The sequence below is a fragment of the Poecilia reticulata genome, linkage group LG18 (genome assembly GCF_000633615.1).
Source record: "Poecilia reticulata strain Guanapo linkage group LG18, Guppy_female_1.0+MT, whole genome shotgun sequence".
NCBI classification, from domain to species: Eukaryota; Metazoa; Chordata; class Actinopteri; order Cyprinodontiformes; family Poeciliidae; genus Poecilia; species Poecilia reticulata.
In genome coordinates, this window is record NC_024348.1 from 4,811,392 (window position 1) to 4,823,209 (window position 11,818).

The window sequence follows — 11,818 nt, forward strand, 5'->3', positions numbered from 1 at the left end:
TTCAGTCATCAGATTTCAACGACAAAACAACATTGATTCAATGACACAGTTTCAACGGTTTGATTGGATGGTTGTTTGATGGTTGATCCACCATCATTTGTCGACTTCAACCAAAAATCAACAGTTCTAACTATAATTCAACATTGATTTAACATCGTGTGCTATCTGGGTTGCTACCACAGTTGATAAACCGGGTAATTTTTCAGCTATCCATCATTAACGTGACACAAGGTTATTCATTCAGTCAGGGCTTGATGCTTACACTAGCTATATGCATTGCAGGTAGATTGTAGTTGTGACACAACATTATTTTGTACTAAAGCTTTGTCACACGGCAAGATTTGCTCCTGCTACGTGGCTGGACACACGAACCGATCGAATCTGTTGTACTTTTATTGCCTCGTGTGTGGTCACAGAAGTTTTGAAAACCGGCCAACAATCCTAAAATCGTGCCGTGTGAACCGACTTAAGATTCACAAGTTCTACTCCTCTCGTCTCGACCACTGCCCTAACCTCTCTGACTCTGGTTGCTATGGTAACGTTTACACATCCCTTCAAAATAAGATACAGATGTGCCACAAAAACAAACATTTCACTTTCATGAAAAGTTTAACTCACGATAACAACAAATGAATGGGAGCCCTGAGCTTGTTTCTCTGAAACAAGACAGTCCTATCTGGGAAACAATGACACCCGAAGTGTCGCTTATGCAGAGGGTGGTTGGTCTGTAATGGCGAGGCAGTTTGAAGCTTGATTAGCGAGCCGGTGCATATTATGCGGAGCGAACTTGGTACTTCAGACTCACCTACCAGTTCAGGATAAATCCATTCTTCTGTCTGGTCTTTTTCCCCTTTTCCAAAGAAACTTTCCAAAGACATCTGTTTCTTACTCATTGTGGGCTCAATGTTGGCGTGCAAGACGTAACCGAGAGAATCTGGTTAAAGGGTTTTCAAAATAAAAGATCCTCCAGACTCAGATAATACATAAAACGAAAATGTTTATTTCTTGTGCGGCCTGATACCAATTAGTCCACGGACCGGTACCAGACCACGGCCCGGTGGTTGGGGACGACTGCTCTAGAGAACACCCAGCAAATCCCATCCAGAACTGATGTAAAATTTATAAATTAAAGCCCGTCAAAATAAGACGCTTTTATTTTTAAGTTACCGTACCAGTCAGTCAATTAATCAAACTGTGAATCAGTCAGTCAGTCTTCAAGTTCTCTCCCTCTGACACAGAAAAACTTCTCCATGCCTTTGTCTCCCCCAGACTGGACTACTGCAACACACTTCTCAGTGGGATTCCTAGTAAGAGCCTGCAGAGGATCCAATACATCCAAAACTCTGCAGCTAGGATCCTGATGAGAGTGCACAAACATGACCACATCACTTCCATCCTCCACTTTCTCCACTGGCTTCCCATTTCCACCAGGATGGAATTTAAGATTTCCCTCCTCACAAACCAATGCATCTACGGAGAAGACCCCAACAATCTCATAGAATTGCTTAACCCACAAAACACAACTCACTCACTCTGCTCCACCCACTCAAACCTTCTCCACATACCCAAAACCAAACAGAGGACCATGGGAGATAGGGCCTTCTCTGCTGTCGCTCCACGTCTATGAACTGTCCCAAAACAACTTTTTCACTCCAAATACGATTCTCTGAGGGAACCACAATCCACTGACTGCTTTAGAAAAGGGCTTAGTTTGTTTTGATCTCTTTTATTTATTAATTTATGTAATTATTTTATTATCCATTATAATTACTTGGTTTGTTTTTGTCCTTTGCGATGTAAAGGTATAAACACTGTGTTTAATGCTTTATGTGAATTCAACACAGCAGAAAAAGGAAATAAAATGTCTCATAGACAAATGGAACCTGAGAGGTTTAATGCAGAACTCTAACAATCTGATTCCTCTATTGTGTTTAGGGCCAGAGATCAGCTGACGGACATCATCAAAACTGCTACAAAGTGAGTTATATGCTGCTGCTGCAGCATATGAGTTTACCCAGATGTATTGAGACATGTCTTAATGGTGGATGGTCTTGTCTGCTCCCCAGGGACAGTCCTGTTGTACAGGGCAACTCCATCTTGGCTCTGAGTGGGCTGGCTGCTGTTGTTGCTAAGTATGAGAACAACCTTCCCACCGACAGCAGCGGCGGCATGGGGGTGAGGCTGCTTCATTGTTTCTGCTTTTACATAAGGCTGAAAGCTACAATTTCCTCCACCGATACTGACCTGTGGTTTTTCTTTACCATGGCGAGCTGAAACTGAGTCGGACTTTGATAGTACAAACTCTGTGTGATCTCTGCAGGCTGGCCCAGAGTTTGTGCCTACTGCCAACTGGATGTCCATGGTCCTGGACACGTTGCTCAGCATCATCAGCAGCTGCTACAAAGCCAAGGGGCAGCTGTTTCCATGGTTCCTGCACGTGAGTTTCATGTCAGAACTTTTTTTTTCTTTAGTTACATTTAGGTTAGGGGTCCACCAATTGCATTTTCTGACCGATCAATCACAGCCTGACCTACCGATTTTGAGTTTGGTCACTACTGATGTCTTTTATCTGAAAAGACACTAAATATAACAACAAAGTTGATGAGTTGACAACAGTGAAGTTATTATTGTTAACTATGCATGTGCAATAGGGCTGGATAATATTGCTGAAAAGCAAATCCCAATATAAGGGTTTGATCAATGGATATTTTGTGCTTAAACATGTTTTTGTTTTTAAATATCAGAAGTACTGCCAAACTGGTGTGATCTTTCCTGTTTTATCCATAATTTTCTCTCCACGCTGTTTTTTATTTTTGATCAGTTATGAAATCTCAAAGGAAGACCAGGTATCGAACTGGCAATCCACCGATTGCAGGGGAAACTCCTACACCCGACGCCACCATCATTATGAGAGAGTTTGATTAAATTATGTATTTGGGATTGTTTAATTTTAGGCCGACCATAGATTTGTCATACATTTAGAGAACTGTATGGTAGGCCCTGCTGCTTGGACGAAGGTGAAGTTAGGTAAAGGACGATTCCACCTAATTTTTCACTACCGTCAACGTCTTTAATTTACCAAAATGATGTGGCCAATTTTACTAAGGGAAAACCACACCTCCTGGTATCTTACCGTATTTTAAGAAATACCGGCAGCTGTAGTTGACAGACATTTACCATATTTTAGAAAATACTATAAAATAATGGAAGTTTTGGTCGACAGAACTTTACTGTATTTTATCAAATACGGTAAAATACTGACAGCCAGTATTTAACTGAAATTTTGCAGTGGAATTTCGGCAACCCCAGCTGTAAAACAAACCGTAAAACAAAAAACATTTTTACCTGTAATTTTTTTAACGGTGGAATTCTGGCAACCCCAACTGCCGGAGTTTTACCGTAAAACAAAAACATATTTTACCCGTAATTGTTTTTTACGGTGGAATTTCGGCAGCCCCTGATGCCGGCGTTTCACCGTAAAACAAAAAACATTTTTATCTGTAGTTATTTTTACAGTGGAATTCTGGCAACCCCAGCTGCCAGAGTTTTACCGTAAAACAAAAAACATATTTTACCCGTAATTGTTTTTTACAGTGGAATTTCGGCAAGCCCAGCTGCCGGCGTTTCACTGTAAAACAAAAAACATTTTTACCTGTAATTTTTTTTATGGTTGAATTCTGGCAACCCCAGCTGCCGGAGTTTTATCATAAAACAAAAAACATATTTTACCCGCAATTGTTTTTACGGGTAAAAACTTGTCCGCTCGTCCCCAGCGGTCGTACTCTGGGGAGAACACGGCCAGTGCCATTGCCCGCTCCTGTGCCAGCCTGGCTCTGTCCCTGCTCGTCCCAGTTCTGGTGATGTGGCAGAGGGACGCTCTGGTCCAGGTCCTCTCAGCTCTGCAGGCCGGCTTGCCGGACGCCTCCTCTGCAGATGATTCCCAGGCTGTCCAGTTCCACTCGGGCCTGGCAGTGGGCATGGTTCTCTCCAGCCTGCACCACCAGAGCCTCAGGTACTGGCTCTGAGAAGAGTTCCCAGTTAAACACATGAATGCAACCACTGATCAGTCTGTCTCTGTTGTTCAGCGATGTCTCTGCCCAGGATGACACAGATGTCCTGTCCAAGTATCTGGATGCTCTGGAAGGTTGCTGCTTCAACCCTAACCTGGAATACAAGTTAGTGGTCTGGTGCAGACCTGTCCATAGGACATTCACCAGCAGTAAAATACTAGAAAAAGAAGCATTTTAGGATTCAGTAGATCAGTTTTTCTCCTCAGTATTTTCATGGACAGAAGCTTGAGCGTTTGTTACTCTGAGCTGCAGACGGAGGGCTTCAGTTTGTGTTGGATTTCACAAGTAACTAGAGCATTTTTCTGCTTCCTGTTCCTCAGCACTGGCTGCGTGCTAGGCCTGGGCCTGGTGCTGTCAGCGCTCTGCAGCAGTGGACGGGTGGAGCAGCAGGTTCATGTCAGCAGAACCCTGGACAAGCTGCTGGACAAGCTGCAAGACAGTAGTGGACAGGGACGCATGCTGCAGGAGGTACATGTTTCCCTCACTGATCCAGTCATAACACTGGCTCTGTTTATTGTCTTCTACATTAAAATACTTAAGAAGAACCCATCAGTTTATTGTTATAAGTATTTATCAGCCCCCGTGAGCAATGGTTGACCTGATCTGTTCCTCCAGGTCCTGTCTTACTCTGTGGCCTGTGTGAGCGTGTCGGCCTTCAGCTGGGGGCTGATCCATGCTGCCAAGGCCGAGGAGGTCCTGAATGCATTGCAAACTCTGACTGAGGAGAGCCAGCAGGTCAGCAAGCCTCACTTCCTGTCAGGGCTGTTGAGTTGTCTGGGATTTATTATTAACTGGTAGAAGGTGCCTTTTTTGGATTGCCAGAATATTTTTAAGGTTAAAGCTTAATGTTCTTCTCATGCAAGTGTCGACCGATCACTGATCTCCCAAAATTATGGAAATGAGGGTTGATTATCGGCTGGCCAATTTATTGGTGCACCCCAACTTTATTTTAATTTCATTTATACTGCACTTTATTCTTATCTAATCAAAGTCATAACCATAGGTTAAAAACAGATAGGACGTTGAGCTAGTGTACCGTATTTTCTTGACTATAAGGCACACCGGATTATAAGACGCATGCTAAAACATTCGGTCAACAAAAAAAAAGGTAACGGAAACAAAACGGTAAGTTTAGTTGAACTTTATTTGACTGTAACAATACACTCACGTTATTTTTTATTCTTCCACAAATTCATCAAAGTCCTTCTCTTCTGTATCTGAATTGAACAGCTGGGCAATTTCGCCATCAAACATGCCAGGTTCCCTCTCATCACTGTCGGAGTCAGTCTCGTTGCCAGGTGGCTGTTCAGCAATGATGCCGGCTTTCGCGAAAGCTCGGACAACAGTGGATGCCTGGGCAGATACATTAGCCTAGGCATCCACAATCCATGATGGCGTAACTTGCCCGGCGCCGCCTCCCCATCTTAGTAAACGTGTTTTCGCAGTCTGTCAACCATCACTCCCACGCCGCTCGCAAGTTCTTTTTGCATGCCCTGTTTACACCAAAGTCCAGCGATTGGAGTTATTTTGTTAATCCTCCCGGAATGACGGCAAACTCTGAATTAGATTGCTTCACTTCCTTTTTCACAGTAGCAGTGAGATGGGCACGCATGGAGTCGCAGATGAACAAGGACGGTGATGCGTGGAAAAACCTATCTGGTTTTTACCGGAGGTGTATACTGCAGAACTAGGACAATAATTTTCTGACTGGTTTATTGCTGCTGGCGTACATACTTTACGTATTACGAAATGTCTTCTGGTTTATCGCTGCCAGCGTACATACTGTACACTTTACGTCTCTGTGTCAGGGACATATTTTGGAATTCAGTGCACACATAAAGCGCACCAGATTATAAGGCGCACTGCTGATTTTTGAGAAAATGTAAGGCTTTTAGGTGCGCCTTATAGTCCGGAAAATACGGTACATAGAAAGTGTTATTTTGAGGCGTTCTGATGCTTCTCCACCGTCTTCAGACTCCAGGCTTCTCATTGGCTCTCGGGCTGGTGGTTCACGGCCTATCAGTGTCCGGCCACGGGAAAGCAGAGAACGTTCACCCTCGCCTGCTGGCTGCTTGGATCAAAATCCTGCTGGCTGAGGTACAACACATGAATCGCCATCTATTCCTCATATCGCACTCTGATCAGACCTGCAGCTGCAAGATCTACATTCTGGTTTGGTCCAATTAAAGTCATGCAGACCTTGTCTTTGTATTTCAGGGAAGTCCCACCATGCAGCGGCTGGCTGCTGCCAACGGGCTGGTGGCTTTAGTGGGGTCAGAGAGCTGCCTGATTCAGGTAGGAGCTGAGAGCCAGTCATGAGCCACCTGAAGGCAGCAGGTGAGTGCAGCTCTTCACCAGGAATAGTCACTGTTGTGTTTTCACAGTACCAGAATGAATTGGAGCTTTCCGTCCAGCAGCAGAATAGACTCAATGAGGTCATCCGTGCTATAACCCAGGTAACAACTACATTCTTCTTAGCATGCTTATTAACATCCAGATTGGCTATGAAATATGGGTGCACCCATAAATCGGCCTTGATTTCTTTAATTTTGCGAGATCAGTGACCAGTCTCTGCTTAATGAGAATATCACTTCCACCTCTTTTTAATGGCAATAAAGAGTTAGTTTAACTGATGGTATGAAGTTAGCTTTAATATAAATCTTTAAAGTTGTTCTTGTTACAACTCCACTTTCTTTCCCACTGACACCACCACCGTCAAACTAAAATACAACATAAGCTTAAATGAGATGGTGTAATGAGTACAATAACAATATAGGTAACACTTTAGTTGAAGGGGTGTGCATAAGACTGACATGACACTGTCATAAACATTACATAACACCTGTCATGAACATCAAGAAGTATTTATGAATGTTTACGACAGTTGTCATGAAGTGTCATTCGGTAAATAATGACACTTTTAATGCAAAGTTGCTCTAAAAGTTGCATTAAAAGTCCATTAAAAGTGCCAACTTTGCATGATTTTGTAAATTATGATAATTTAATGCAAAGTTGGCATTTTTAATGGACTTTCAATGCAACTTTTAGAGCAACTTTGCATTAAAAGTGTCATTATTCACCGGATGACACTACATGACAACTGTTATAAACATTCATAAATACTTCTTTATGTTCATGACAGGTTTTATGTCATGTTTTTAACAGTGTCATGTCAGTCTTATGCACGCCCCTTAAAATAAAGTGTTACCACGACATAAAATTGATATGAAAACATATACACATACCTAGCTAGTTGCCCCTTCTTTAGAGGAAGAAATTAGGTCAAACAAATTCTTTAAATTTAAATAGCCTTTTCTGCAGTCATGCTTCCATACTACATGCATCTTTTTTCTGGTGTCCAGCAAGCATGCTGAATTCCTCTTCATACTTAAAATCTTTCAAAATAAATGTCATAATAACAAAAATATGCAAAATAAAACATAAACTAAAATTGTGGCTGTAAAAGAGAACCTGATCTAATCTACATCTGAAAATTAGCCAATATCCTTTTTTGCTACCCCATTGTGTCCAGTTTTGCGACTTTGTGGCTACATTTAGTAACTTTTCAGACAAAACAAAAATCAGACTGGACACTCCAAAGCTCTGTGATTGGCCAGAATATTACTAAATATTATCTCCTCTTGGTTTAGTGTCAGTAACTATTTACTTTTTCCTCTACATTAATGTCCATCATGTCGGAGAACAGCACATTGTTTCTTTTTCTTTGTTGCAGGTCATCACCTTCTCTGGAGCCATGGGGCTGCAGGCTAACAGCGCCTGTCTGATTGGCCATCTGCACCTGGCCCACATGTCCACCAGCCACAGTCACACCGCAGGTACACCAAGCTGTTTCATGCTTCAGATCATTGGCGTTTATAGTCCTAAAACTGTACCTCAGCACCCCTGAATAGGATTGCCACCCATCCCGTAAAATACTGAGCCATCTCATTTTTGGCCATTAAATGTTCAGTATTGAACCGATACATAACTGTCCGATAGACATGCCTATCATACACACATCAACACTAAGTGTAACAATAATGACCAAAATAAAACACAGGAAATATTAAAGTCACCTAAATTGTCGTGGTGGGAGCTAAAGGACCCCCTGAACACTACGGACCGACGCTGAAAGTTACGATTGCCTAGAGATGGACACTACGCAGCTGTGGTGAGCTGCTATTCACCCGTGTCTTTTTAAAACATCCTCTACCTGATTCCATGTCCTTAGAAGCAAAAACGCTTTCAAAAATACTGACATGAGTGAAAAGATGCGCATTATAAGCTGAACAATTTCAGTTAGAATGGATAATGTACATCGATCGACAAAACAAATTTGTCCTTTGTGGCTCAGTGTGCTGCTGTATGATAGACAGAATGGATCAGGAGAGGAACTACAGATCCATTAGAAAAAGACATCAGTGTCTCTTCATCCTCGATCATCTCCTGAGGCTCATATGGTACAGAACATTTTGCTATGATTGATTAAGTTTCTTACTGTGATTTTAGTTGACTATTGTGGTTTGATTATTTGCTTAGGATGTTGAGTTTGGATGATATTTAATAAATAATAGCATTAATCAAAATAAGTGGCCATTTAAAGAACAAATCATACTAGTAGATTAACAGTAGGCCTGTCACGATAACAAATTTTGCTGGACGATTAATTGTCTAAAGAAATTATTGCGATAAACGATAATATTGTTTCAAGACCTTTTGGCACGGATTTAATGGAAATGACTAATAATACATGCGATTTCCTGACATTTATTTTCAAAATAATACGTAACACTGGAACTGATAAAGTAAATAAGCAAAACAACCAAAATAATAACAAAAATAACAAAAATAAAATGGATTCTCAGTCTCCATTAACAAAAAACTTACTTGAATAAAAACTAAACAACATAAAGCCAAAGTGGAAATAAATACTGCATTCAACCAAAAGAGTGAAGATTATGAAGTCTGTATTGCCCTTCAGTAATCTCTAGATTTAAATAGAGAAAACCGGCGCATCCAACAACCTAATGCAATAGTTCACACTACACCATTTTTTGCCCCTATTTTCCCCTTATGACAATCTTAGATCGTTGGCCGATCTAACCGATCATCCTGCGGTGTGTGGTGGGTTACGGTAGATCGTCGTGGCCGCTCCGATCTAAATCAGGGGTTTTTCCCGACTGGGAGCTTAACGCTGAATGTGACAGGTAGCCAATCAGAAAACACGGATTCTCCTCTGCGCTTTCTGTGGGGAAATTACGGATGGGAATCCCAAACAGCTGCAACGGCTCAGCCCGAAGTCCAGCGGACATCGGAGATGATATGTGGAAACAACATTAATATTTATTTAACGTTTCGAGCGAAGAATATAGAAATGACAAGGGGAGGAGTTGGAGCCAAATTACTACTGCAGTTGATGAACCCGGTAGGTTTTCAGCTGTTCTTCGTTAACGTAACATAAATAGGTTATAATTATTTTCATTCAGCTAGGACAGTGGTCCCCAAACTTTTTCCTGTGAGGGCCACTTGACTTTTCCCTTCTTTGGTGGGGGGCCGGAGTCAGTTTGTAACAGAAAAAGTGCGACAGCTGCCCAAGTACCAATATGTTGGTGATCACGTCTGTGAAGCTCTGCCAGCTGCTGCCTTGTTCGAGAGACCTGAGCTGTCCAAAGGCGTCTAGTGCTGCAGAGCTGAAAAGTTCCTCTGGAACTACAGGCTGGGCCTGGTGGGTTCTCCTACAAGGCTCAGTAAGTAGCGATTGCGACAACCAGATCTGGTGGCGAGTGTGGACCAGTGTGGAGAGTGTGCGTCCAAGCTCCTTCATCATGTAGGCCTTTGTCATAAGAGCAAAGCTTCATCAGGTAGAATAATAAGAGCCGGCATCTGCCCCAAGCCAACCCTGGGTGCCTCCTACATGGCCGCCAGGGCCCTGCGATCCGTTGTCAGACGTGAAAAACGCCTTGGTGTCTGACCAGCAGGCATGAAGTTCCCGTATATATATTTCCCTAGGGAGGAAACACAAAAGCAGCCTTTGATCTTCTGCGCCTAAAGAAAGGTGCTAGAAGCTGCAGGTTGGGCCTGAGTAACACCAATCTAGAAACGGGCAAGGGCCGTTCGAATTGTGGCTGTCACAGACTCCCCCATATCCTCCTGGGACAATGGAGTCAGACCCAGAAGCCCCGGAGCCCAGTTCCGGAAGATCCTCACAGAAATTTGTACCACAGGATGCCACCGAAATAGCATTGTCATCATTGACTGATGCTTCATCCTGCTCGGATGGGAGAACCACGTCGCGGCCTTCATTTGGGCTAGCTCAATAGTGAGGTGATCTACTCTTGTGGACAACCTCCCTGCATCGGTCCGTCTGGCTCGCTTCGCAGGCACCGAAGGTGCAGCCACAGTAGGCTGTTTGCAGCCTACTGCAAACAGCGGTGCGGCGGACTGTGTGGCGCCGCGCCGCCCACTTGGTAGGCTGCTCCAGCACAGCCAACCGATCTAGCCTGGCCAACCGGGGCATGCGTTATCCGACAACACCTCCCTGAGATGTTCCACACCGAGACAGGAGATGCACAAGTCAGGGAAGTCATCGGACTGAAGCGGAGTCAGACAGGTCGAGCAGCATAAATTATCCAGCATCATACTGCTGAACAGCGTGATTAGTCCGCCAACAACCAGAAGTCAACACGAGCAGAAACGCCACTGGTGAGTTAGATAATTAACGGCAACGTAAGATAGACTCAGCGTGAGCAGAAAGCCACTGGTGACTGAGACAGATTTAAACAGACGAACTTGGTGTGAGTAGAAACGCTACAGATGAGTCAGATAAACAACGGCAGAACCAGTGGCGGAGCCAGAGGGGAGGCCAGTGCCCCCCCTGTCATCTGATTGCCCCCCTCCCCAGTACCCCCCCCCCTGACGATTGACATGTAACAGCACCAGGTTATTCCTGTACATTATTTGGAATCATTCTAAGTCAATCTAATATCTAAAGAAGAAAAACTATAATAAATATATGAAAAGAAAATGTATAAAACTTTATATAAGTCCATGTGATAACATAAATAAATAGATTTTTATCAGGCGCGATACCAGCCTCCTATATAACTCATAAAAACTAGCTGAAATTGTTCTCCTGGGTGTTTCCGTTATGCTGCGCTGTGGTGCAACTCAAAGGCTAAAGCACTGGTGGTGATGGTAAAACACCAATAAGTTATTTTGAGATCACATAAGCCACGCCCCCTTAGAACAGGAAGTGTCATGTTTTATTGTGATCGGTCCCTATCTGACCTCTTTAACGTAATCAACATGAAACTGTGTCCACAAACAGAAGACATGTTGGTGTGTTATGGTTTCCAACGCTGTTTGTTTTGGATGCAGCAGGTGTGCGTGGCAGCGTGGCGAATATACCTGTAGCTCCGTGTCCATACGTTTGGCTCTGTATTCCACAATTTTTAGTCCAGCTGTACCAAACTCACTGGCAAAGCTAGCTGTATTGACTGAAACACATGTTGCATCTGCGATGAAAAAAAGTTGTCACTCRTGCGCTGAATTATTGTGTGGAGGTGTTGACTGAGGTGTGGCATATATGGGACAACGCTGTGAACTAAGTCTGCAATATAGTGATATAACATTCAGGAACGATCCGATTCTTTTGGACGGATCTTTACTAAGCACTAAGGACTGAAGCCTCACTTAGAGCCGTTCTTTGTTCTTGTGTACACTGCGGTAGCTATATATATATATATATA

General features: G+C 43.2%; 1 protein-coding gene across 2 annotated transcripts in view; it reads left to right on the forward strand.

Annotated features, from left to right (window-relative positions):
- The window catches only part of focad (focadhesin), an 87,259-nt gene that overhangs the window by 43,599 nt on the left and 31,842 nt on the right, over positions 1 to 11,818 (forward strand). For both annotated transcript variants that reach the window (XM_008434901.2, XM_008434902.2), the window contains exons 24-34: positions 1,936 to 1,977; positions 2,067 to 2,175; positions 2,321 to 2,437; positions 3,774 to 4,012; positions 4,086 to 4,175; positions 4,391 to 4,538; positions 4,686 to 4,805; positions 6,045 to 6,167; positions 6,288 to 6,365; positions 6,455 to 6,526; positions 7,804 to 7,906. In XM_008434901.2, the coding sequence (XP_008433123.1) occupies positions 1,936 to 1,977; positions 2,067 to 2,175; positions 2,321 to 2,437; positions 3,774 to 4,012; positions 4,086 to 4,175; positions 4,391 to 4,538; positions 4,686 to 4,805; positions 6,045 to 6,167; positions 6,288 to 6,365; positions 6,455 to 6,526; positions 7,804 to 7,906 (1,241 nt within the window). The remainder of the gene's footprint in view (positions 1 to 1,935; positions 1,978 to 2,066; positions 2,176 to 2,320; positions 2,438 to 3,773; positions 4,013 to 4,085; positions 4,176 to 4,390; positions 4,539 to 4,685; positions 4,806 to 6,044; positions 6,168 to 6,287; positions 6,366 to 6,454; positions 6,527 to 7,803; positions 7,907 to 11,818) is intronic.